The sequence below is a fragment of the Microtus oregoni genome, unplaced genomic scaffold (assembly GCF_018167655.1).
Source record: "Microtus oregoni isolate MIOR12 unplaced genomic scaffold, Mior012 000043F_ref0000047, whole genome shotgun sequence".
Lineage (NCBI taxonomy): Eukaryota > Metazoa > Chordata > Mammalia > Rodentia > Cricetidae > Microtus > Microtus oregoni.
Window position 1 is genome coordinate 1,997,817 of NW_024543210.1, and position 25,321 is coordinate 2,023,137.

Here is a 25,321-nt window from a genome sequence, read left to right on the forward strand (position 1 = left end):
GCGACTGGGACAGCATCAGTGGCCACACCTAAAGCCCCAGCTAATCCTAGAGGCTAAGGCAGGGAGATACTTGAGCCCTGAAGTTTAATGCCTTCCTAGGATACAGGGTGAGGCTCCCACACAAAACAAACAGGTGGGTAAGAGCACCTGTGGATCAAGTCTGAGGACCTGAGTTCAGATCCCCATAACTCAAGTAAACTGAAGTAGGAAATGTGACCAACTACCCATGCTAGCAGGTTAAAACAAAACAAAACCCCAAAACCCAAACAACCCTTTATTAGACAAGGTAGGCCTGTCTTCGTCTTGATAGAGAGAAGTGTCTTGGAGGGGATGAAGAGACCACGGGTTGGAGGCCTAGACTCTCTCAAGAGAAGGTCAGGCCTCTGCCTCTGCCTCCCCGGCAAAGAGTGGGTTAACGAAGTAGCTGAAGTTGGTGTCGATGTCCACCTTCTGGGCTGATCCGAGATGTTCCACTGAGGGCTGTGGCTGTGGGGTTACAGGGTCAGGGGGCTCAAGGTGCCCAGTACCAGCCCCTGGGAAGGCCCCCATAGTTTCTTGCCGCCATCTCACCTGCTGCTTGAAGACCATCACGTCGAAAAGCGGATTGCGGAAACCCAGCGGCAGCCCTGCCGATGCGGGCTCAGCCTGTTCATGCCTTGTCCACCTGCGGGATGCAGGCGCAGGTGAACCCCTGGGGCAGCCCGCGCAGCCTCTGGGAACCCCGGGGAACCCACCCTCGGGAGGGGCCAGGGTACCTGAGCCTCCCGCTGCGATGCAGCAGCAGCCCTACTGTCCCCAGCAGTGCCAGCAGCACCATGGCCGCCAAGCCACTCGCCAGCCAGGCCCCGGACCGGTCCTGATCCAACGTGGAGCCTCCGGTCGCCGGCCTGCCCGATTGCCGCAGAGTCGCCGACAGGATGCCGAGCTCGCCGCCTGCAACGAGAGCGATTCAGCGGCGGCGCCAGGACAGCTGGGCCAGTAGAGGGGCGGAAGGGCATGAGGTTACCTTGTGCCACCGCGTCCTGTAGGAGCACGTGGCCCAGCCGCCCCGCTGCGCCTGTCTGGGGTTCCGTCTCCACCAGCACCACCTGGATTTCAGTGTGGGCCTCGCGCAGCACCTTGGACACAGCCACCTGCAGGCCCTGGTACTGGGGCTGGGAAGGACGAGGGTTGATGAGGGGGTCTGCCTTCGACCCTGGGTGAGGGCAGTTGAGTCGGGGCGCAGCTGCCAGTAGCTGGGACCCTCCGTGTGGCCTTGTTACCTGCTTCAGGAAGAGGTCCAGCAGCCGCGTTCGGTACAGCTCCAGGTTAAATGTGGGGTCGTGGGTCAACGACACGATAGCTCCTGCAACGGGAGTACAGGTCAACGCCGCGGACCCAAGTAGAAGGGAGCCCGCTGGGAGCGCATTAGAGGGCAGGTGGGGCGCTCACCGCAGAGGTGGCAGCACTGCCCTTGGGGCAGTACCGGGTCGCGGCAGGTGGCCTGGGGGCAGCGGCCGCCAAGGGGCTGCAGCAGAGACGCGCAGATCCACGGCAGGGTCTGAGAGGGGGCATGGCAGTGAGTGCAGGAAAGCGAGGGACAGCCACGCGCCCCACGGCTGAGCGACCTCGCGCTGTCCCCCGCCAAGGCTCACTCACCTCGTCATTGCCGCAGACGCAGCCCGACTCGTCGGTGCAGGCCTGGGAGCCCACTCTCAGCATGCCCGGCCCATGGAAGCGCAGGCGCCCCTCACGGGACGCCAGGAAAGCCGTCAGGTCCTCGTTGCGAGTGAACGTCTGTGGGTGGCGGCATCACGGGTGGCCAGGAAGGCGAGGAGGGAGTCTGAGTGCGCGGGGCCACGCGCGCAGCTGTAGGACTTCTTGGGTCTGCGCACAGGGGATGAAACCCGAGCCCTCCCGCCTGCTCACCTGACCCACGGCCGAGACGCTACGGACGTGCACAGGGTTGGGGTCCGGGCCGAGCGCCACGCGGAAAGATCCATCGCGCGGGAAGAGGACATCGTCGTAGCTGCAGGGCACGCGCTCGGCATCCACGGAGAAGTGGCCGCTCGCCTGGGTCGCAGAGCTCCACAGATGTGGGTCAAGCCAGGAGAAGCGGTCGGGATTTTGGAAGATCAACGGGGCGCCTGTGGATGTAGGCAGCAACCAAGGTAGGTGCTGAGCCCGCGCCCCGCCCTCTACAAGGCACGCCCACTCTAGCCACTCCCCGAGGTCCGCTCCCGAGACACGCCCCCTTCACCTTTCTCTCCGGAGTTACAGGCCGGGTCCAAGCCGACTCCTGCAGCGCTGAATGCGGCCCCCGAGGCCAGGACGAACTCCCCGTCCAGTGGCAGGAGCTGAGGGAGGCGCGGACTGAGGTGGCACATGGCCCAAGTACGCACTGCGCCCAACTAACACCTCCCTGGCACCAGGAAAACCCAAGCTGAGATGTTGTCGGGGATCTCGGTGAAGGAGTCAGGGCCCGGGAACCTTAACCTGGCTAAGGCTAACAGGAAGAGCTGGGTCTCACCAGGGACGGAAAAGAGAAGGGTGTTGTACACCGTGCACAACATGTGCCAGGCCTAAAGGACCCCCAGCTCTGATCTGAGCCGAGGCTAGAGGGTCACATAGGCCAGGGGGCGGAGTCCGATGCTAAGGGGCAGGACACTACTGAGACTCTGGGAATCCATGGGACAGGAGGTGGCACTTGCCAGCACCCAGCATCCTGGAGAAAGGATAAGACAAGGTCTCCCAGGTCCTAGAAGCCGAACTTTAAAATGTCCATAGCTACTGGGGACAGGTTTCAACTGAGGGGAGAGGGATGCCAGTGAAGGCAGGGGACTTAAGAGTGCCTAGACCTCGTGGCATGGTTCCTCCTCGCCACTCAAATTCGGGTCTATGCTAGAAATACGCTGTGCGGAAGGGAATATATCATTTCCAGGTCCCCCGAGTCTCAGGGCCCTCATCCAGAGTTTGAGGGGATGGCGGCCCGTGGGAGCTGCTCCATGCAGGGCCATCAGGTTCTATTAGTCATCGCCCACCACCCAGGCTCTTGTCCCCATGAGAGGACAGGACGGGGTCTCTGGTCTTCCCAGAGCTTCAGACCTGCCCAAAAGCTCGTACCAGAGAGGGGAGATGAGGTCACAGAGCAGCTACACCCACGCCAAGGGTAAAACACACTGAAAGCAAGGGACTCCACCCACAGCTGGGGACAGACAGATAGGAGGCGACACATACACACATGAGAATGGATGCATTTTCATAAAGAGCAGGACACCACAGAAAATGAACAGAACTGAAGAGGGAAGTACGAAGAGAATGTGGAAAATCACCCCAGATAGAGGGCGAGCACTAGATGAAATACACATCAGGCCGGGCGGTGGGGGCGCACACCTATAATCCCAGCACTCAGGAGGCAGAGGCAAGCGGACCTCAGTGAGTTCAAGGCCAGCCTGGTCTACAAAGGGAGTCTCAGGACAGTCAGGAATGTAGCACAGAGAAATCCTGTCTCGAAAACCAAACCAAGCAAACAAAAAAACATCAGGACTGATCCAGCTGAGGATGTTCACTGACAGGTGTCCAAGACTAGGCTCCACAGAAGCCAGCAAAGAAGTCCAGGAGAACAGTGGATGACTAAGTACCAAATTCATATACGAGGGCTGGGGAGACTGAGGCAGAAACATGAAATAATGGGGAGAGCTTCAAGACCTGATTTTGGAGCTGGGCAGTGGTGGCGCACACCTTAAATCCCAGCACTCGAGAGGCAGAGGCAGGTGGATCTCTGTGAGTTCGAGGCCAGCATGGTCTATAAAGTGAGTTACAGAACAGTCAGAACTGTAACACAGAGAATCCCTGTCTTGAAAAACAAAACAAACAAAAAAGACCCTGAAAAGTTCAACACCCTATTTAACTTTTTAAAAAGCTGTTAACTTTAGTAATAGAATTTCTTTTTTTTTCTTTATTATTTATTATGTATACAGTATTCTGCCTGCATGTACACCTGCCGGCCAGAAGAGGGCACCAGATCTCATTACAGATGTTGGGAGCCACCATGTGGTCAGCAATAGAATTTCTATAATGTGCTGCCATCCAACTTGGCGCCAACATGACACCCAGTAGAGAAATATTACATGCTTTTCATTAACAAGACAACATGACAAGAGCTCCTAATTCCATAGGAGCAGTGAGCATGTCCAATAAGAAAAAAAAAGAAAAATAAGTAGGCCTGAAAACAGGAGGAATGACTGCCATTTTTCCTATGAGAAGAACCAAGGGAACTGTAGAATATAATGTTTTTGTTTTTGTTTGTTTTGGTTTTTTGAGACAGGGTTTCTCTGTGTAGTTCTAGGTGTCCTGGAACTTGCTCTGTAGTCCAGGCTGAACTTGAACTCATAGAGATCTGCCCGCCTCTGCCTCCTAAGTGCTGGGATTACATGTGCCATCATCATGTCTTAAATTCATAGAAGGAAGAAGCTGGCGGAGATATTAAGAGACACAGCCCATGCTCTAGAATGGAGAACTCAGCATCCCAGATGCTAGTGTTCTGTTGAGTGTGCATACAGGTTCTCTGTGACCATCAGAACCATGAGGAAGCCCCCTGTGTTGAGTAGTAAAGGGGGAGGGCCAGGATATCACTGGGAGCTGGAGGGGACCCCCAAGAAATAGGGGTGACATTCTGCCTCTTCAAAGTGACCCATGCCCTTGTCCATTAGTAGACACCCCCAGGCAGGTCACACCCTGAGCCGGGGTGCTGAAGAGGAGAGAGAGGGGAGAAAGGAACAATGGCTGTGAAGTCCTTTCAGAAACAGAGAGTTTTAAAACTTTCGTGTGGTAATAGAGGCGCCCCTCAGCAGCTGCTGCCTGCAGAGCTCTCACCTCTACATACATCATGTCCCCCGGGCCAGAGAGGGGGTGTTTTAAACTGATAGGGGCAACCTCGCTGTAGCCCCGACAGGGACTGTTCTCTGTGAGCCCCAGCGTGCATTCAACGCAGGACTTGGGTACTGAGCCGTGGTTGGTGGCTCACACCTGTAATCCCAGCCTCTTGGAGGCATGATGGGAAGATCAGAAGTCCCAGGTCAGTCTCATCAACAGAGTGAATTCAAGGCCTGCTTGGGTTACTTGAGACCCTGACCCACAGAACATCATTTTTTTGTCAGCCAGCATCTGGGAGGCAGAAGCAGTCAGTTGCTGAGTCCGAGGCCAGCCTGGTCTACAAAATAAGTTTCAGGATAACCAGGGCTATATAGAAAAAATCCTGTCTCTAAAAAACAAAAACAAAAAACCCAAACCAAATAAAACAAAAAACCAAGAGCAATACAAAACAAAAACAAACAAACAAACAACAACAACAACAAAAAACCCTTGGGCACTGAAGTGGGTATTCAAGTATTTCATGAAATATTTTTCTTTTAGTTCCATTTGATTTGGTGTTGTTGATGGCTTAGAGGCTAAGGGTACTGGCTGTATTTCCGGAGGACCCAGGTTTGAACCCCAGGAGAGCTGGACAGATGGCTCAGCAGATAAGAGCACTGCCTGCTCTTCCTCCCAGCAAGGAAGAGACCTGGTGAGTTGACCTCATCAACTTAGAACATGAAACCCAACTCATATTGTTCAACAGAACAGAATCCAGATTCAACAGAACCCCCATATACGTGCTGCTCATGCATGCTTCAGCATTGCCAGGGCATAAATTTCAATTTCACCCACATGGTGGTTCACAAACATCTGTAACTCAAGCTCCAAGTTGACCCCGCCCTCTTCTGGCCTGTGTGCACAGACAAAACACCCATATACAAGAAAAACAAAACAAACAAAAAAAAACTCCTGAAAAACAACAAAAACCAACAAAGAAAAACAAAACCAACCACAGAGACTGAGCACGGGTCGCCGAGGCCGTCAACCTTTGGTGCACTGAAGCCTTAGCATGTGCAGGCTGATTAGCCTCTTGCTTCTAACCCTCCGGACTATCTGGAGCTAGCTTTGCAGGCAGGTTGCTAACGTGGCCTTCAGACAGGGATTAGGGGAGAGCTGGGCTGTGAGACACCACGTGTTCTCTGATGCCCCCTCCCAGAGAATATCTCCACCCAGCGGCTCCATGGCGACAGAGTCCTGGGAATGGGCCTTCGGCGACCCTGTGACAGCCATGCCCCAGTGACCCCGAGCCTTACCATGTCAGAGATGGCATAATTGTCTCGAACCAGGACCGACACCATCTGCAGCAAGAGGCGGCGTCAGTTGCGTAGCTGGTAGACCTCCCCATCCCAGTGTCACCCAAGCCCCCATCAAGGTACCTTGTCCGCCGAGAACTGGACTGCATCTCCGGCGCACGGGGTCCGGTTCTGGTTCCAGTTGGACGCAGTATCGAAGTTGGTGTTGGGGATCCAAAGTTTGTAGGCGGCCCGAGTCAGTGCTAAAGAAAGGAAGGCTGAGTGTCTGCCTCCCTCTAGGAAGGCGGCCCTCCAGAGAAGCAAGAGCGGCAGCGATGCCTACACCCCTGGTGCAGATCGGGTACTCGAGGTGACCCTGATCCGGGTACTAGTCTTTCAGCACAACGAGCACCCCATTGCGCGGCGTTCTCCGGTGCACTCCTAGCCTATCAGCAGAGCCCTCTCAAACGTGCCCTCCTACGGAACATCGCCCGTGTCCACCCGTCGTTGACTTCTCGGGATGGGGTCCGCACTGGGCGCAAAGAGGCGTCCGGGAACCGGGACCGGCGGCCCTTTTCCTACTGCGCACAGAGGAGCCGCGAGTAGCTCGAGGTGCACAGGGCAAGACTGCGGTTTCTCCACCTCCTGGGCACCAGCCCACGCCGGAGGACGGGGAAATCGAGGCAGGCTGAGAACGCCGCCTCCTTCTCCCACCCTCTCCTGAGATCGCGACCCTTCGGGCCTAGAGAAACAGCCTCAGGGCCGCAGACCCCGGCCTACCGCAGAACTGCAGCCACAGCAGGACTTGGCCCAGAGCGCCCATCTTGCTGCCACCGAGGCTCTCACGTCGCAGGTGCGGACTTTGCTCCGAGGGCCCATGTGACAGGGCGGGGCTGAGGGGCAGGGGGCGCCCAGATGTTACACATTTACCTCCGACCCGCCCAGCTGTCTCCTGAGGCTCCTTGGAGGAATCTTCTCGGTGATCTCAGCATCCGCACTTTAGGACTCAGGGCCCGGAGTGCCCGGTAAGAGGGCGTTGGTCTGACTTTCCCTGTGACATGGCATGGAGGTGGCCAATAACCCTGGGGGCTCAGGCATCTTTGCCCGTCTTCTCCAGGCCTGAGTCCATGGTCTGCAGCAGTTGTGTGTGTGCTGGAGACGGGAAGAGGTGTCGTGGTTCTGAAGGTGAACCGGCAGGTAGGGCAGAGTGTGATGTTCCTGGACAGATGGACGGTTGAGGTGAGTGGATAGAAGATGGGCCGGGCGGACTGCGCAGGGTGGAAAATGGATGGAAAAGGATCAATGAAATAACGAAAGGATGGCCAGTCACGAAATGGTGGTGGAGTGTGAGGGGGCTTTGTCGTGCAGGCTACGCCAGGGCTTCCGTGGGTACCGGGTGGATGGGGCTCCCGGTGCTCCGTATTATGCCTGCAAGCAATGGGAGGTGGCGGTGGCTGGAGAGAGACTGACTAGGTCAGTGGCAGAGGGTGGCTGACTGATGGGTGGGTGGGTAGGGGACAGTGGATGGTGGCAGTGTGCCAAGATGCAGGCAGACATGAATAGGTTGTGTGGGGACGGTGGGTAGAGGAGGGTGGGCTGTGAAGGAGGGGTGGGCCAAAGAGCTGTTGCCCTGGGTGAAGATGTTGCTAGGTACATTTGGATGGGATTGAAGGTGGTTGAGGTAACCGGGAGGGGGAGGAGAGGTGTGGACTTTTAATTTAATAGGGAATGGGTGGAAATGGACAGAAGATGAGGCAGGTCCCGTGGGGGATGCAGAAAGGATGGAGGGTTGGCAAATGGGAATAGTGAGAGCTACTGGGAAGCGTCTCCCTGTCCAGAGGTACACATGTAACTTGGGAGTTGTCCCTTGTGATCCAGCCCTGCCCAGCTGCATGTCCATGCGGGGCAAAATGGCTAAGTGCAGAGAGCACCAGCAAAGGAGTGTGCGTGAACAGGGTGCGATGGTTAGACTTCACTGTCAGGCTAACCAGTCTCCATGGAAACGCCTCTGGGTGTATCCGTGAAGGTGTTTCCAGAGAAGAAGCAAGCAAGACCCGCGTCAAATATGGATAACACAATCCCATGGACTGAGGTTCCAGACTAAAAACAAAGGCAGAAGGAAGCAAACTGAGTGGCAACAATAATCTCTGCTTCCTGAGAAGCATACCAGAGTACGACCAGTATGACCGGCTACCACATTCCACCCACCATGCCTTACCAGCCCTGTGCTCTGTGAGCCCAAATACATGCTCTTTGCTGAGGTTGCCTTTGTTGGGTGTTTTGCCACAGCAGGAGTGTTGGAGGGATCAGCTTGGGTTTGAGGTCCTGGTAACAGGTGGACGGATGCTGGGGCAATGGCGCACCAGTGAATGGTGGATATCCGGATGTCTGGGTGAGGGGAGGCAGAGCGGGGAAGGTGGTGGGCAGAGGGAGGGCTGCTGATGGACGAGCCACTCAGACTTTGGGACTTGCCTGAGTCCTCCTCCCTGGAGTTATCCCCTCATCTCCAAAGTTCGGTCCTTACCCTCCACTTTTCCTTCTCCCATGCAGAAGGCATTTCATCCACTAGGGGGCACTCATTTCCACACCCAGGTCCGGGCCCAAACTAGCCAGGGAACCCTTTACCCTGGTCCATTTGCCTTCAAAGGGGGCATCAGCTCACTTGGCTCAGTAACTGTTGGGGGGGGGGGGCTTGCTCTTGGCCTCCAGCCAAAGCCATCCACAAAGGAAACTCGGGGGTCACATTCTTGGTGCCTGTAGCTCTATTTCTCACTGGAGAGGAAGCAGTGGCACACTGGGCTCTGCCTCACTGCTGAGCCAGACTTACCCATGGGACACAAGCTCTAGTGGCTATGTGGGTGCTCAGAGCCGTATGGTGACCACATGGGAAGGGTAGTGAGAGCACCTGGGCAAAGGGGCTTCCTGTAAGGAGCAGCACTAAACGGTAGCAACAGGAAGGCTGGGTCAGGGAGGAATGGCTGGGACTAGCATGCAGTGTATCTACAGAAAGCCTTGATTGCAAACACGCCACTAGGCACTCAGGCACATGGAGACACACATTTGTGAACTGATCAGGACCTTCATAGGAAGTGTGAGAATGCAGAGCCCAAAAGTAGGAGTATCCACAGCAGGGCTACTGCAGGGAAAGGAGGAGCCAGGGGCTTGGCAGTTGCTCTTTGGGCTTGACTCCACCCTGTGTCAGACTATATGTACACAGCCAACCTTCACATGCCAGGGAAGCCATCTCCCTCACTAGGGGCAGTCAGTACACTAGGGAGTACAGTCACCATGAGGCTTCCCGTTGGTTCATTCAAACTGCAATGAATGTTCTATCTAGTTGGTTTTGTGCTTGGCCATTGTAACTCATGGCCTACCCAGGGTTGCAGGACTCCTGAATGACGGGAAGGGGTAAGTAAGTAAGGGACAGATGGACAAAGATGTCTGCAGAAATAAATAGCCTACTAAGGCACCGAGGCAAGGGCATGGGAGGCTAGAAGGTGGACAAGGAGCTAGAAGGGGCAGGCTCTTTGCTGCTGCAACTGGGCTAGATACAGCTTTGGGGGGCGTGAAGATTCAAATGCTGGGAGCAGCTGCCAACACTCTCAGCCTCTGTTCATTCTTCCATCTTTTTTTTTTTGTTGTTTTGTTTTTTGTTTTTTTTGTTTTTTTTTTTGTTTTTCGAGACAGGGTTTCTCTGTGGCTTTGGAGCCTGTCCTGGAACTAGCTCTGTAGACCAGATCCGCCTGCCTCTGCCTCCCAAGTGCTGGGATTAAAGGCGTGCGCCACCACCGCCCGGCCTCATTCTTCCATCTTAAAAGTCGGTCCCAGAGCCAGTTTCCCCTCCCTGCTGGGGTGTGGGCAGGCTTTCTGAAGGCAGGGCACAGCTCGTACTCCTTTATCTGTGGGCAGTAGGAAAGGACAATGGGGAGGCAGGGGGCTCCAAGGAGTATTGTTCTGAGACACTGGCCTGTTTGTTTCAGGATGAGGAGCCGGCAGCCTTTGTCCTCCCCGCTTCCCCACCTCACATAGCCAGTTGTTGCCTCCTGTTCTTTTGTATTGAGTCTGATGTCTCTGGGCCAGGGGAAGTCACAGCTGGAGGCCAGGCTTGCTGACTCCAGGCCTGAACACCCTTTGTCCCTCCTTGGGCGGGGTCCCTGCAGGGACAAAGGCTGCTTGGCTTGGAGTAGTTTGGTTGGTGGCATCTGAGTGAGGAGCAGCCCCAGAGCAGGTTCTGTGACCTGGTCACCCAGTGTGGTCACAGGGCTGTCTTTGGCACCCTAGAGAGGTGGGGGCAGAGCCCCAAGTTCCAGAGCTAGGAGCATACAGGGCAAGCCTTATGAGCTCATGACCCTGGCTGGTATGCTCCACTCCAGGGGGCTGCAGCACCAGGCAAAGGGTAGAGGTGCAGGGTCCAGCAGTCCACATCCAGCAGAGGACTCACTCCACATGGGACCTTAGGGACAAATGCTATTATGCTCCCTGACAGAAACCTTCATAGGTATAGGTGTGTCTGCATGACCGAAATAGCCCTATGCCAGGGGTTAGCCCGCTGTCATCCCTGTCCTCAGCCTGGGCCCACAAGCCCCGTCAGCTCCCAGGAGTCCCTTGGGTTCTCTTCTTCAGTTGTGCTCAGGGTTCTGCTGCAGGTGGTCCAGAAGCGCTTATGGAGAACTCACCGTGGCAGGGTTTGGACAGGACAGGGAAGGTAGCTTTGAATTCTCCAGGAGTTTTAAAAATTAGACGTGTTGATTATTGTCCTACTGTCTAGGACAGAGTGCACGCCCCCAGGCAGCTGGGGCCTGCCTCCCTCTGTAAGCCTCATGTTCTCCACTTAGGACAGACCTTTCAGAACATGCGCTCCTTTCAGGCTGGGCATATCTAGTCCTGGTACCTGTGGATCTGGTTCTCACTGGTGCTCTGTCCTCCACCCTGGACCAAGCCACAGTCTTGTGAGTTGCAGGCAAGACCTGGGATGACATGAGCAAAAAGGCCTTGCTTAGAACCTTCTGGTATCTCAGGATGGTAGCAGCTTGGAATGAAGGGTGGCCCCCTCTAAGCCACAGGGTGTCCCCAGGCAGCTGTCACAGCCACTTATGAGAACATCTGGAGGAGACCCAACCCAAAGCCCAGCAGGACTTGCCCGGTGGCGGTGCACACCTTTAATCCCAGCACTTGGGAGGCAGAGACAGGCAGATCTCTGTCAGTTCTAGACCAGCCTGATCTACATGGCTAGTTCCAGGACGGCCAGGGCTACACAGAAAAACCCTGTCTGGAGAAAAAAGAGAGAGAGAGAGAGAGAGAGAGAGAGAGAGAGAGAGAGAGAGAGAGAGAGAGACAGACAGAGACAGAGAGAGGACGCATAGGACTCTTAAATCAGCTTTATTTTCCTCTAATAGACACTTTAGCATTGCAAAATTTTGCATTCTACAGTCTTACAAACTTTATTATTAGCAGCAGAACAGAAACATCGCAAGACCTCAAAACACAAATAAATACCAAATGAAACCACATTTAACATACAGTAAACAGAATCTGAAACGTCATAATGCTATCAGGAAATGAGACATGTTGCTAACTCCTAGGGACAGGATTATTGCTGAGCAATAATGCACACTGTCTCGGTTTCTTAGAAGAGCGGAAGAACACGGGACTAATCACTGGTCACAATCACTTGGACTGTCAAGATGGGGCCTCACAGCCAGCGGTTACTACAGACGGCAAGTGTCAACAGTCAGATTAAAAAATACAGTCAAATGAGAGATTGACCTTCTTTGGTCTTTGTTTCTGGGTAAAAGAACTGAACACAAGAGGCGTGCCATCAGAGAAAAGAACGCAACTCCACAACAGTCTGCACTGACCCCCACTTCCTCAGTCAGTGCCTACAGATTCTTGGGGAAATCTTTGGAAGGAAGGCCAGCTTTTGTGTTTTCCAATTAGGTCATTGATTTGCCTTTGAAGGTTATCTTACCTGACTAAAGGTGTACGCCAGTCACCACTGACTATGGGGTGGCACAGTAACCCTGGGCTTGTTACCTCTTTCCATAGTGACCTCACAAGAAAGACTCCAGACATGGTGTGGCAAGGGAAATGAATCAGTCTGCTTGGTTGCTTGGGCCTGCTTAGCTGTACGGCTGCCTTGGTGTAGGTCATGCCCATCTGCCATGCAACGGTGCAGGGAACCCTCCAAGTGGACAACAGGCTGGGATATGTTCAGGCCTTTGGGACGGGCTGCTGGCCTGGCTCCCTGATGCCAGGGTGCTCATGGCAACCAGCACCAACTGGAGTGGGACAGTTAATGATGGCTGGGTCACTTGCCAACTATCACCTCACCTGACCCAGGCCCTGTGGATACATTCTAGTTTGGAGAAAACAGGTGCTATGTATTTGCAAGAGGAAGACAAAACCGTGATCTTAAACTGAGATTTGGGGGCACACTCTCATTTGTTACACACACTCAGAACCCATGGCATGCCTGGAACTCACACTTGCTCTCCTGCAGTCTAGTCAGGAAAAGGCTGGATTGAAAGTAAAAAAGAAAAAGTACCCTAAGCTCCACCAAGTCATTCTCCATCCACTGATGGTCCCAGGCAGAGGGATGTACAGAAGGGTAGCGACTGACCCACCCTGTCATCTGTCAGCTGGGAAATGTCTTGGCCAGGTACAAAGTGCAGTAGTCCCTGCAATGCTTGGCAGTGTGCAGGGGGAAAGAAGAGACAAGGGCCATTCTATTGGTACTGGCACTGCCCCTGGTCTCCTCTTGGGCTGGCAGGAGTAGTCCACCCAGGAACCCTGCTGCGTGGCATGCCCAGACCACCTCTCTTTTGCTGGACGCAGTCCGCCGGTTGTCAGGCCTGCCATGGGCGGCTGCTACCATGTACTGCTCAGTTAGAACATTAATGTCAGGTCCCAACTCCAGGTGGGACTCTGGGGCACTAACGAGGTATGGGAAGGTGGCTAGCTACCCACAAGGGACTGTATCTGACCTCTAGGTCCTTATGAAATGACCACAGATAGTCAGATTAAGCCAATTCAAAGGGGATTTGGTGCTGGTGGGTTTGAAGACCCTGCTGGAGGCTGCCCAGGAAGCAAAGCCACAGTGCTTCATGCCTGGCTCCCTGGAGTACCAGTCCTTGGAGGAAATGGAGAAAGAAAGAAAGAAAAAGGAGGCAGGATGGCAGTCACCTCCCTCAGCTGACTGCTGTGCTGTCTTAGGGACACGGTGCATCTGTGCATGGGCTACTCCAAGAAGGGGAGATGGATGTGGACTGAGGTGCAGGCCCTCTCAACAGCCCTTCGCTTCTTCAAATGCTGAGCATGTGTTCTACAGAAACGGAGCTGGGTGGGCTGGGGTGCGGGTGCTGCTCTCCTCCATGAGCCCATCACACACACTCTGCAGTCTCACCCACAGCCTGGTATGTTACATGGCCTTGGTTGGGTCTGTCTGTCCCCAAGAAGTAAGAGAGGCCCAACCAGGGCCCTTCGGGCTACCTTTCTTCCCCTGACCAAGGAAGGCAGTCCTGGTCTGCTCCTGGGCTATTACTAACAGAGGCTTCCAGCTACCCCCAAAAGTCATGGTTTAGGCTTCAGGACACACTGACACTAAGCGGCCTGCATCTTCCCAGGGGCAGTTTTGAGCAGGTACGGACACAGCCCCAGGCAAGCAGGAGTTATGGGAGTTATGTCCAATTTCCTCATGGAGGCCATGGAACAAATGTTCCTTTAAAGGACGAGCAATTGACACTTTTGCACAGCTAGGTACACGCACTGCATGACCACCCTGCGTTTCTCGTGGCCAGGACCCTGTGAAATGGTGAGGGCTGGCTGCCAGAACTGGCAACAGGGCCTCAGTTATGCTGAGCCCACAGCCCCAAACTGGCCCAGGTGGTGAGCACCAAAGGGGCACCAAGGAATGCTGAGACGGAGCAGAGCAAGGCACACCCAGGCAGGGTGTGACCTGTTCCACACCTCCCAGGAGACGTGTCTCAGCACGTCCTTCACACATTAAGAGACAGGGCACAAGGGTATGAGCTTGCCACTATTCTACTGTTACCAAGAAATGCAAGAGACACACTACAGGAAGCTGTGACATGCTGGACCCTCATCCCAGGGACAACAGTTACTTAGTTGGTTTACTCACATCCTGCAGGTACCTAGAAGAGGCCAGGAGGGCCCACATCACATAGGAAGAGTCTTGTAAGTCTCACTAACAGGGAGGGAATACTTGAGGATACCTCAAGGTCACCCTCATACCAGGGTCTAAACCTAAAGATGTGATCTAATTAGCCCCATGATGTTACTGGCATCTACCTATTGGCACTGCACTGACTTCTTCAAAGGGGGTGCTGCAGGGGTATCCCTGTTGCTGATACCTGGCCATGGAAAAGCTACCTGAGGCCAGCTAAGGACTTCCAGGTAGTCCTCTCAACTCCAGCCAGGTCTTTGGGAAAGAACCCTGGGGGACAGGCCTGGAGGAAAAAGACGGCACCTCTGAGTGGGCCTTGGCTCTGCAGTCTTTCCACTGACTTACCCCAAAGCGATCCCAAGAGAGTGGAGAAAGGAGCAGCAGGTGAAGAACCAATGTTTCAGCATGGAAGGGCAGGGCAAGTGCTGGAGACCAGGAGTCGCTCGAGGAAGCACGGGGACAGGTGTGCAGGAGGAGGGCACTTCCAGCAGGCACTGGGACAAAGGCACACCCAGGACAGATGGCAGCACCAGAGACAAGGTAGGCCATCGGGCACCAACCCAGCTGTCCCCGCGCGACCATGGGGAGAGCCCAGAGGCAGGCAGTCTGAAGCGCGGGCCCAGCTGGCCAATTGTGGGCGCGCCTTTTGGGCAAGTGGCACAGATGTGGTGGTTCGCACACATTGGTTTTGCCTAAGAAGCACCCGTCGCGTGTAGCACCCATCAGTGTGAGAGCACCATGAAGTGTGGTGCATAGCAAAAGGGGCACCGGGGCAGGGCTCCAGGCTTCTATCACAGTTGGACCATCGAGAGACGTAAACAGTGAGAGCTAGAGTGCCATCTGGGCAGGGCAGGCTGGGCATCAGCTGGCCAGCCTGCTAACAGGGAGGCCAGGGCCGCTGTTGGCCAGCCTGCGCAGGCCCCTAGACCAGTGGTCCGGTCTTGGGGATGCTTAGGGTAGGGTGGTTTCTCCTTCATGCTGTGGGGGTTTTCAGGGCCCTTGTGCAGACCTGGAAGGGTGCGACACACTTCCTTCCCTTGGGGTGGGACTGAGCTGCTCTTGGGGACCTAGAACTGGAATCTGTGAGTATTTAGCAGCAGAGCCTCCAGAAGCTGCCAATGGAGGCCTGCCTTCCCCAGGCAGGTTTGGAGTTGTCTGAGGGCCCTGGGAGAGACAAAGGTCTGGTGGTGGAGAGAGAAAGATCTGGTTAAACTATTACCTTCTAAAATCATGGTGAGCGCAAACCCAGGGACAAGAAGCAGCATGTCACATCTAAGGCACATGTACCGTATGCCACCATCTCTGAGCACAGACGTTGCTTTCGGAGATCATTAGCTGAATGCAGCAGTATGACAGGATGAAAAACACTTGCTGGGGCCTCCTGCAGCCAGGTTGCCTGCCTATCCTTGTACACTGGACACTGGAGGCCAAGGCTGGCGCTGTCAGCAACAGAGAGCTTGTCTAAACATGGGGCAGAATTTTAAAAATCTACAGGATTTTGTTTAGAACTCCAAAGTTCAACTAATGCCCTATTTTAGGGTGAAAACAATTTAAAGTCTGAAATGATGCACAGCATCCATGAGCATTGTCCCTCTCATAGTCATTGTGAAGTAGTGTCACTAACTACGACAGATATTGAAGGGTTACATTTCTAACGAGAAATAACGACAGGTTGAATATTCTCTTTCCTATCACAAGTGATAACCAGTGTTTGATATTTTACATTTTCTTCCAAGAAATATCAGTCTATCAACGTTTTAAAACAAAATGTTGCAGTAACAATTACTTATAGAACTTTAAATTAAAAATGACTTCTGAATTTAGAGACTTTATGTCTACTCAGGGCCTTCTGACAAACAAATTATTAAAACAGAGACCAGATGAGGCCTTAAAAATAGACAGTATACTATATTTGAAACAAGATTGCACTCTTGAATTTTAGGATGAATATATCAGAATTGTATTATTATTTCATAAGTTCTCCTTTTAAATTAACATGCTGACACATCCTGCTACCTCCACGTGTGTTTTCTTTTTTGGTGTTCAAGTTAAGGAAGAAAAATCATGTTTCTTTTTAGCATATATGTTTCCATCTTAATTAACTAGATCTTTAAAAATGAAAATGAAAACCTTCTCTGACAGCAATATTTATCTTGTTGAAGGATAAATAATTCTTCAGAGTGAGTGTGGCTAGTCTATTAGAAATCCGTTGGGGTCTGTTTTCACGTGTGGCTCCTCCTGCCAGCCACGCATCCTCCTCCTCCTCCGGCTGCTTACCCTGTTCCACACGGTCCTTCCTGAGGCCGAGGACCTTCGTGAAGACAGACCGCTTCAACCCCCCAGAGGAGTTACCTTCTGCTGAATCCACCTCCCCAGTTACTTGTCAGGGGTCAGGCAGATCCGAAGTATCCACTATGACTTTAATAAAAATCGTATCATCTTTAATATACGTCCCATTCTCTAGAACAGTTTGGGCGACAAAGACTGGGCAGCCAGAGGCGATATTCATCTCTCCAGTGGGTTTCTTAAAGCTGCTGCTGTTGGGATCAGGCTTGAATGCATCTCCCAGATGACGTCGAGAGGACCCCTGATCCATCAGCATGAGTGTCACTTTCTGCTTGAATGGCCATGGCAACAAAGCATCATATTCTCCACGCATAATGACAAAAAACAGCGACAAGTGTGTCCCTTTCCCCATTCCGTCCCCGTTCAGGTAGACCCTGGCACACATCTTATAGCCAAAATAGCCTGTGTAGAAAGGCTGGCTGTAGAGGGACAGGGTCTTCCCCATGACAGCCTCCTGCTTCCGGCGCTTGTAGTCACGGATCTTCCAGATCAGCACACCATTGTAGCTAGCGGTCTCGAGGACTTGGAACCGCAGGTCCATGTCGGCCAAGCGGATGTCATGAACACTCAGCATCTGGTCATGCCGGCTCAGCTGGGACTCCAGCAGGCCTGCCACATGCAAGAAAACATTTGGCAAAGGAGACATGCAAACATCAGAGAAGTGCATATGTACCAGTGTCTGGAACAGGAGCCCGCAGATGCCACTGTGACTGCAGACAGCAGACACGTGCAAAGTGTTATCTCTTCCTTCCCCTCCCCTCTGGTAGCCACAGTGTACCAACTGTCAGGCCACAGCTGTCAGAGCCTGGCTGCCTATTTGCCCACACTCCCCTGCCTTATGGCCCTGGCATCCACAGGGACACTAGGCTCTAGGTCTAAGCAGTCTCCTATTCTATTCTACCCACACGCCTTCCGTCTGCTTAATCAGCCCACGCAGCACAATAACCGACCCCTACTCCCTAATCCTTTCATGGAAGTCATCTCTGCACCCATCCAGACTCACAGCTCTGAGCACACACATGCTCACAGAGATACTTGGGCAATAGGCTGCCCACCTCCCCTGCCTGGTCTGCTTCTGTCTCTGGGCCCTCAGAGTGTGTCTGTGGCACCCTGACCCTACAGGACTTGGCATGCTGTGGTCCAGCCTCTCTAAGGGAGGGCAGTGCACCCTGCCATGATGGGACTACTGTGGAAGGACAAATCTAAGTGAAAACCTGTCTCTGCTGGAGGACTCTCAGCACGCAACACCGGTGCTTCAAGGCTGCATGTGCTGCGCCTGATACACCACTTCCTGAGGCATCAGTGCCATGGCAAGTGGGAACAGCTACCTCAGACCCAGTGACCTCACCTGTGTTGCGAGCCGCCTGCCCTGCACTCTTGTCCACGCTTTCCAGCTCAGTCACACGGTTCTGAAGGGACTCCACACTGCTCTTCATGCTGTCTGCTTCCTCCCAGTTCTGCCGGAAGGGGCGGATCTCCTTGTCGAGTTCTTTCAGTTTCTCTGCTTGGCTGTCTATTACTCGCTTCCAGACCAAAGGGGTTAAAGGTAAAAACCAGTTAGAACTCTGGGCATGCTGTGCTGTCACCCCCAAATGCCAAGTGGAGCTATCAATCACTGTGCACCCACTGGCTGAGACCACTAGTCTCCTAGGGATAAGCACGTGTGCAGAACACAGTGGAGCTGGAAGCAGTCAGATGATGATCTGTCTCATGCAAGACCTGGCTAACATGCCATCACATCCAGTCTGCAGTGGTTTTTTTTTTTTTTTGAACTTTTTTTTAAAATTTATTTATTTATTAAGGATTTCTGCCTCCTCCCCGCCACTGCCTTCCATTTCCCTCCCCCTCCCCCGATCAAGTCCCCCTCCCTCATCTGCTCGAAGAGCAATCAGGGTTCCCTGACCTGTGGGAAGTCCAAGGACCGCCCACCTCTATCCAGGTCTAGTAAGGTGAGCATCCAAACTGCCTAGGCTCCCCCAAAGCCAGTACGTGCAGTAGGATCAAAAATCCAATGCCATTGTTCTTGAGTTCTCAGTAGTCCTCATTGTCCACTATGTTCAGCTAGTCTGGATTTATCCCATGGTTTTTCAGACCCAGGCCTTGGTGAGTTCCCGATAGAACATCCCCATTGTCTCAGTGTGTGGGTGCACCCCTCGCGGTACTGAGTTCCTTGCTTGTGCTCCCTCTCCTTCTGCTCCTGATTTGGACCTTGAGATTTCTGTCCGGTGCTCCAATGTGGGTCTCTGTCTTTGTCTCCTTTCATCGCCTGGTGAAGGTTAATATTCATGAGGATGCCTATGTGGTTTGTCTTTGGATTCACCTTCTTATTTAGCTTCTCTAGGAACATGAATTATAAGCTCAATGTCCTTTATTTATGGCTAGAAACCAAATATGAGTGAGTACATCCCATGCTCCTCTTTTTGGGTCTGGCTTACCTCACTCAGGATAGTGTTTTCTATTTCCATCCATTTTTATGCAAAATTCAAGAAGTCCTTGTTTTTTACTGCTGAGTAATACTCTAATATGTATACATTCCATACTTTCTTCATCCATTCTTCCATTGAAGGGCATCTAGGTTGTTTCCAGGTTCTGGCTATTACAAACAATGCTGCTATGAACATAGTTGAGCATATACGTTTGTTGTATGATAGGGCATCTCTTGGGTATATTCCCAAGAGTGGTATTGCTGGATCCAGGGGTAGGTTGATCCCGAATTTCCCGAGAAACCACCACACTGCTTTCCAAAGTGGTTGCACAAGTTTGCATTCCCACCAGCAATGATGAGTGTACCCCTTTCTCCACATCCTCTCCAGCAAAGGCTATCATTGGTGTTTTTTATTTTAGCCATTCTGACAGGTGTAAGATGGTATCCTAAAGTTGTCTTGATTTGCATTTCCCTGATCGCTAAGGAAGTGGAGCATGATCTTAAGTGTCTTTTGGCCATTTGAACTTCTGTTGAGAATTCTCTGTTCAGCTCAGTGCCCCATTTTATAATTGGGTTGATTAGCCTTTTACTGTGTAGTTTCTTGAGATCTTTATATATTTTGGAGATCAGACCTTTGTCAGTTGCGGGGTTGGTGAAGATCTTCTCCCAGTCAGTGGGTTGCTTTTGTGTCTTAGCGACAGTGTCGTTTGCTTTACAGAAGCTTCTCAGTCTCAGGAGGTCCCATTTATTCAATGAGGTCCTTAATGTCTGTGCTGCTGGAGTTATACGTAGGAAGTGGTCTCCTGTGCCCATGTGTTGTAGACTACTTCCCACTTTCTCTTCTATCAGGTTCAGTGTGTTCGGACTGATATTGAGGTCTTTAATCCATTTGGACTTGAGTTTTGTGCATGGTGATAGATATGGATCTATTTTCATTCTTCTACAGATTGACATCCAGTTTTGCCAGCACAATTTGTTGAAGATGCTCTCTTTTTTCCATTGTATACTTTTAGCTCCTTTATCAAAAATCAGGTGTTCGTAGGTTTGTGGGTTAATGTCAGGGTCTTCTATTCGATTCCATTGGTCGACTTCTCTGTTTTTATGCCAATACCAAGCTGTTTTCAATACTGTAGCTCTGTAGTAGAATTTGAAGTCAGGGATGGTAATGCCTCCAGACGATCCTTTATTGTATAAGATTGTTTTGGCTATCCTGGGTTTTTTGTTTTTCCATATAAGGTTGATTATTCTCTTCTCCAGATCTGTGAAGAATTTTGATGGGATTTTGATGGGGATTGCATTGAATCTATAGATTGCTTTTGGTAGAATTGCCATTTTTACTATGTTTACAATCCAAGAGCTAGGGAGGTCCTTCCATTTTCTGGTGTCCTCTTCAATTTCTTTCTTCAAAGACTTATAGTTCTTGTCAAATAGATCTTTCACTTCCTTGGTCAGAGTTACCCCAAGATATTTTATGCTATTTGTGGCTATCGTGAAAGGTGATGCTTCTCTGATTTCCCTCTCTGCTTCCTTATCCTTAGTGTATAGGAAGGCAACTGATTTTTTGGAGTTGATCTTGTATCCAGTCTGCAGTGTTTTTATAGTCACCACAAGGGCAGGGCTGATCAGACGAAAGGGAACAATATCCAATACCATAAGTGTGCATGTAGTTTTTCCTTTTCCTGCCCATAGTTCTTACACAGGCCATCTCAGGCTATTTCTTCTGGGATGACCAAACTGCCTGTGTCACAAACCTGTATCCAGGCATTGCGTGACTGCCACCAGCTTTCCTTTCAGAACTCTGGCAGTGACCTTGACCTCACACTAATAATGTTCCCTACTGTTCACCAGACTGCCGGAAGCCTCACACCTTGTATCCACTTGTACCTCTAGCACCACAGGCTGCCACAGGTACAGAGAAGAAGCGACTGAGGTCAAAGCTTGTCTAAGTAGTAGAAGATTCTCAAAGCCCAAGACCCCTGGCTCCTACCAATCAAAGGGAATCAGGTTCAGGATGATGGAGTCACCTGGCACTGTCTGCCTACCCTGCTGCCTGGTTCAGAACAGACATGCTGCTTCTGTTCTATGATTACAGAGGGGGACCCTAGAAGTGCCAAGGCCCACAGAAAGAAAGAACTCCTTCTATCCTACCTCTACCAGAGGCCCCGAGTGCTGGAGAGAGAAGGCTTGCTACGTACGGGGCCTAGGCCTAGGAAGAGCTAAGTGGGCTGGCCTATGAGAGTAGATTCTGCACTCAGGGGCACCAGGACATATACAAGTAGAGACACTGTCTTGACACAGGGCCTGCCAATTTTGCACTGTCTTAAGTAACTCGGCAAAGCTTTGTATAGAAACATACCATTCCACTTGTGAGGGTAACAGAGCCCTGTGCTCCAGCCTGTCTGTCTCCTGTGATGGAGCCTAGGATCATAAGAGTTTCCATTCATGCAAATAACCTCCAAAGGCAGCAGAGCAGCTCTGACGCCGCTGGTCACACAGGGTGCTCAGGGGACAGCCCCAGGGACGGCCTACCATCTTCACTTCTTCTTTTGGAAGTCTATATTTGAAATTCTGGGTGTCGGCACCTTTGTTGGCTGTCACCAACCAGGAAGGAACAAACAAGGCAGGTCTGGATTCACTCACTAGAGTGAAAGGCTGATGCAAATCTCCCTGGCTCTCTCCAGGAAACCTGATGCTGACATTTAGGAAGGATAAGGTAAGAACACTTGGTGTGCAAGTAAGAGGGCATAAATTCAAATCTCTAACATCCATATAAAAAGCTGGAGATAGGGATACATATGTACACACATGTGCACATATACCACCCCCACATACAGCACAGACGTCTTTAATCTTCTAAAAAACCTGCTATGTGAATGTCTCTTTATTTTATTTTTGGCTGTGAGCTAAGCCATTATTCCAGACCTCTTTCTATGTTAAACAAGAATGTATAATCAGAGGATATTCAGCTCCATAAGAACTGTTTTCTGAGGGCTGGAGAGATGGCTCAGCGGTTAAAAGCATTCATTGCCCACTCTACCAAAGGTCCTGACTTCAATTCCTGGCAACCACATGGTGGCTCACAACCATCTGTAATGAGGTCTGGTGCCCTCTTCTGGCCTGCAGGCATACACACAGACAGAATATTGTATACATAATAAATAAATAAATAAATAAATAAATAAATAAATAAATATTAAAACAAAACAAAACCTGTACTGGGTGGTTCTGTGTAACAATTTGACACAAGCTTTAAAAAAACCCTGTTTTCTGGGAGTCAATTGTATTGACTTTAACGAACACCCACAGTCTTGGTGTCCTTTGAATGAACTGCCCTCATAAAGTAAGCTACTATGGGTACTGGTAAAAAGAAAAAGCCTGACCAATGTGGGAGAGACGATGTTTGGTTACTTAGAGGACCACGAGGGATTGCAGCATGGCCTAGCACAAGCCATTTAGTCACTTTAAGCTCTATGGCCCTGTGGTGCTCCTCCCCAATAACTAGTGACCTGCACAGGAAGGGACAAGACCACTGCACTGGCCATGGAGGTCTCCCTAATACAGGGCATTGCCTCGGCACCTGGTAAACCTTGCAGAGACAGAGGCACATATTCTGTATATAGGTACATGTTTTATACAAATGGGTTCACCTAAACAACTTAGGAGTTGCATCCCAGCAAGGGATGTGTTATTTTTCAGACAGGCCTTTCTCTTGCAAAACCAACACAGATTCAAAGCAGAATACAGGTCTGTGTCAGGCCTTCTCTGTGAGCATGTGAGCAACAAGTGACTTAATTCCTGAGGGGCCTTGGTGAACACTCTGCCACTGCAATGTTTCTATAAATGCACATTCTAAGTGCAGGTTGCAGGTGTGGAGTTTAATTCGCAAGTTCAGGAGCTGGGAAGCAGCAGTCTGCACACAGAATAAACAACCCCAATTTAGGGCCTGTTTCTTAGAGACACAGATGACTAGCTGTATGAACTTCAGGGCTATAGCGAATGTCCTTTGCTCTACCTTGTCACCTTCAGGTCACTAGGCCCTGGCCATACAACCCTGCTCAGTGAGAGTGTGGTGGTGTTCCATGTGGACTGCGGACGCTCACCTGAGCCCTACTGCAAGGACTCAGCAACTTGCAGCAGCACATGTAGTTCATCCAGTTTGTGACCAGCTGGCCTGTTTTCCTTTGAGTCATAGATCACATGATGCTACTGTTCAGACTCAAGAGAGTCCCACCTGAGCCTCCCAGGTACCTGGACTACATACGTGAACTCAAGTTGTCAGACTTGGTGACAAGCACCTTTACCCAGTGAACTACTTTACCAGCTCCCTCCCTCCTTCCCTCCGTCCCTCCCTCCCTCCTTAGGCATGCTAGGCAAGCACACTTAGCTATGCACTCAGTCCTTTTTAGTTTCATTTGGGACAGGAGATCACTAAATTGCCCAGGTTACCCTTTGGCTCTCCATCCAGGATACCTTTTTGTTTGTTTTTTGAGACAGGGTTTCTCTGTGTAGCCTTGACTGTCCCGAAACTCGCTTTGTAGACCTAGCTAGCCTCAAATTCAGAGATTCACCTGTCTCTGCCTCTCAAGTATTGGGATTAAAGGTGTATGCCACCACGCCCGGCTACCATATAAAAAATTATTTATTTTTATTTTATGTGCATTAGTGTTTTGCCTGCATGTATGTTTATATGAGGGTGTTGGATTCCCTGGAACTGAAGTTACAGAGATTGTGAGTGGTCATGTGGGGGCTGGGAATTGAACCCAGGTCCTCTGGAAGAGCAAACTGTGCTGTCAACTGCTGAGCTATCTCTCCAGCCCCCAGGGTACCGTTTTGATAAAGAAAAGTTGGTTTGCTAGTGTGGCAGAGCTCTGTAAACTAAGCTGCTGAAGAGGCTGAAAAAAGGGGGTGACAGAGCAAGGCCTACCCAGGCAGCCTGGTGAGACCCTGTCTCAAAACACAGAGATCCACCTGTCTCTGCCTCCCAAGTGCTGGGATTAAAGGCGTGAGCCACCACCGCCCGGCTTCAGAAAGTTTTTTCAATTTAACCCAGAGCGCACTGCTGTGACTAGTCTAGCTAGCCAGATCTGTCTGCAGGCCTTTATAGCCCTGGACCACCAGGTAGGTTGCCAGGCCCACCTAGTGGTCACCCAGGCGTGGTCACCCAGGCTCTAGGATACTGGACTAATTTGTGTGACAAGCACTTTACTCAAGACACATCTCCTTAGCCCCAATTTTCTCTCTCTTTTTTTTTAAAGATTTATTTATTTATTATGTATACAACATTCTGCCTCGATGTATGCCCGCACGCCAGAGGAGGGCGCCAGATCTCAGTACAGATGGTTGTGAGCCACCATGTGGTTGCTGGGAATTGAACTCAGGACCTTTGGAAGAGCAGCCAGTGCTCTTAACCTCTGAGCCATCTCTCCAGCCCCCCTTAGCCCCAATTTTCATTCACAGAGATCCTCCTGCCTCTGTCACCCAAGTGTTGGGATCAAAAGCATGTACCAACACACCCTGCTGTCCTTTAAAATTCTGTTAAGAAACACTTCAAGACAGTTGGTGCTTTTTATCCCAGCATTCAGGAGGCAGAGGCAGGTGGATCTCTGTGAGTTCAAGGCCGGCCTGGCCTACAGAGTAAGTTCCAGGACAGCCAGGACTACACAGAGAAACCCTGTATCAAAAAACAATAAAACAAACAAAAACAAAACAAAACCAGCAACAACAACAACAACAACAAAAAGCTCTAAAAAAAACAAAGATCAACAACCTTTCCTGGGCCAGCAAAATGCAAATACACACACTTTGTTATTTCCTTTAACACCCATGGCGTCACATGCATGCAATGCCCAAAAAGGCCAGAAGAGGGCACCAGAGTCCCAGGCAATGGATTTATGGGGCTGGGAATCAAACCCTAGTACTCTGAGAGAGTAACTCTTAGCCACAGAAACGGTGGCGCACGCCTTTAATCCCAGCACTTGGGAGGCAGAGGCAGGGGGATCTCTGTGAGTTCGAGACCAGCCTGGTCTACAAGAGCTAGTTCCAGGACAGGCTCCAAAACCACAGAGAAACCCTGTCTCGAAAAACCAAAAAGAAACCTCTCTCAAGCCCTGCAAGTTTATATCTTTGTTGTTTTGGGGGTATCTTTGGATTATTATGGTGACCTAAAGTTAGATATGTGTATAAAACAAAGCAGTTTGGCTTGATTTCACTTTAGGAAGTGAAACTTGGCACACAAGTCCT

General features: G+C 51.4%; 2 protein-coding genes across 9 annotated transcripts in view; both read right to left on the minus strand.

Moving 5' to 3' along the window:
• Window positions 1–276: 276 nt before the first annotated feature.
• On the minus strand, window positions 277–6,951 carry Amn (amnion associated transmembrane protein). Its single transcript, XM_041633473.1, has 12 exons — window positions 6,909–6,951; window positions 6,273–6,391; window positions 6,150–6,194; window positions 2,240–2,336; window positions 1,909–2,126; window positions 1,639–1,776; window positions 1,432–1,540; window positions 1,263–1,345; window positions 1,007–1,154; window positions 756–933; window positions 571–664; window positions 277–486 (listed from the first exon to the last, which is right to left on the minus strand). The coding sequence occupies exons 1-12, from the start codon at window positions 6,949–6,951 to the stop codon at window positions 376–378; spliced, it is 1,383 nt and encodes a 460-aa protein (XP_041489407.1). The 3' UTR covers window positions 277–375.
• A 4,540-nt stretch (window positions 6,952–11,491) lies between these two features.
• Traf3 (TNF receptor associated factor 3) overlaps window positions 11,492–25,321 on the minus strand; it is a 108,418-nt gene continuing 94,588 nt past the window's right edge. For all 8 annotated transcript variants that reach the window (XM_041633133.1, XM_041633132.1, XM_041633134.1 and 5 more), the window contains 2 exons: window positions 18,005–18,179; window positions 11,492–17,265 (listed from right to left, as the gene is read on the minus strand). In XM_041633133.1, coding sequence (XP_041489067.1) covers window positions 16,694–17,265; window positions 18,005–18,179 — 747 coding nt within the window. In that variant the 3' untranslated portion in view covers window positions 11,492–16,693. The remainder of the gene's footprint in view (window positions 17,266–18,004; window positions 18,180–25,321) is intronic.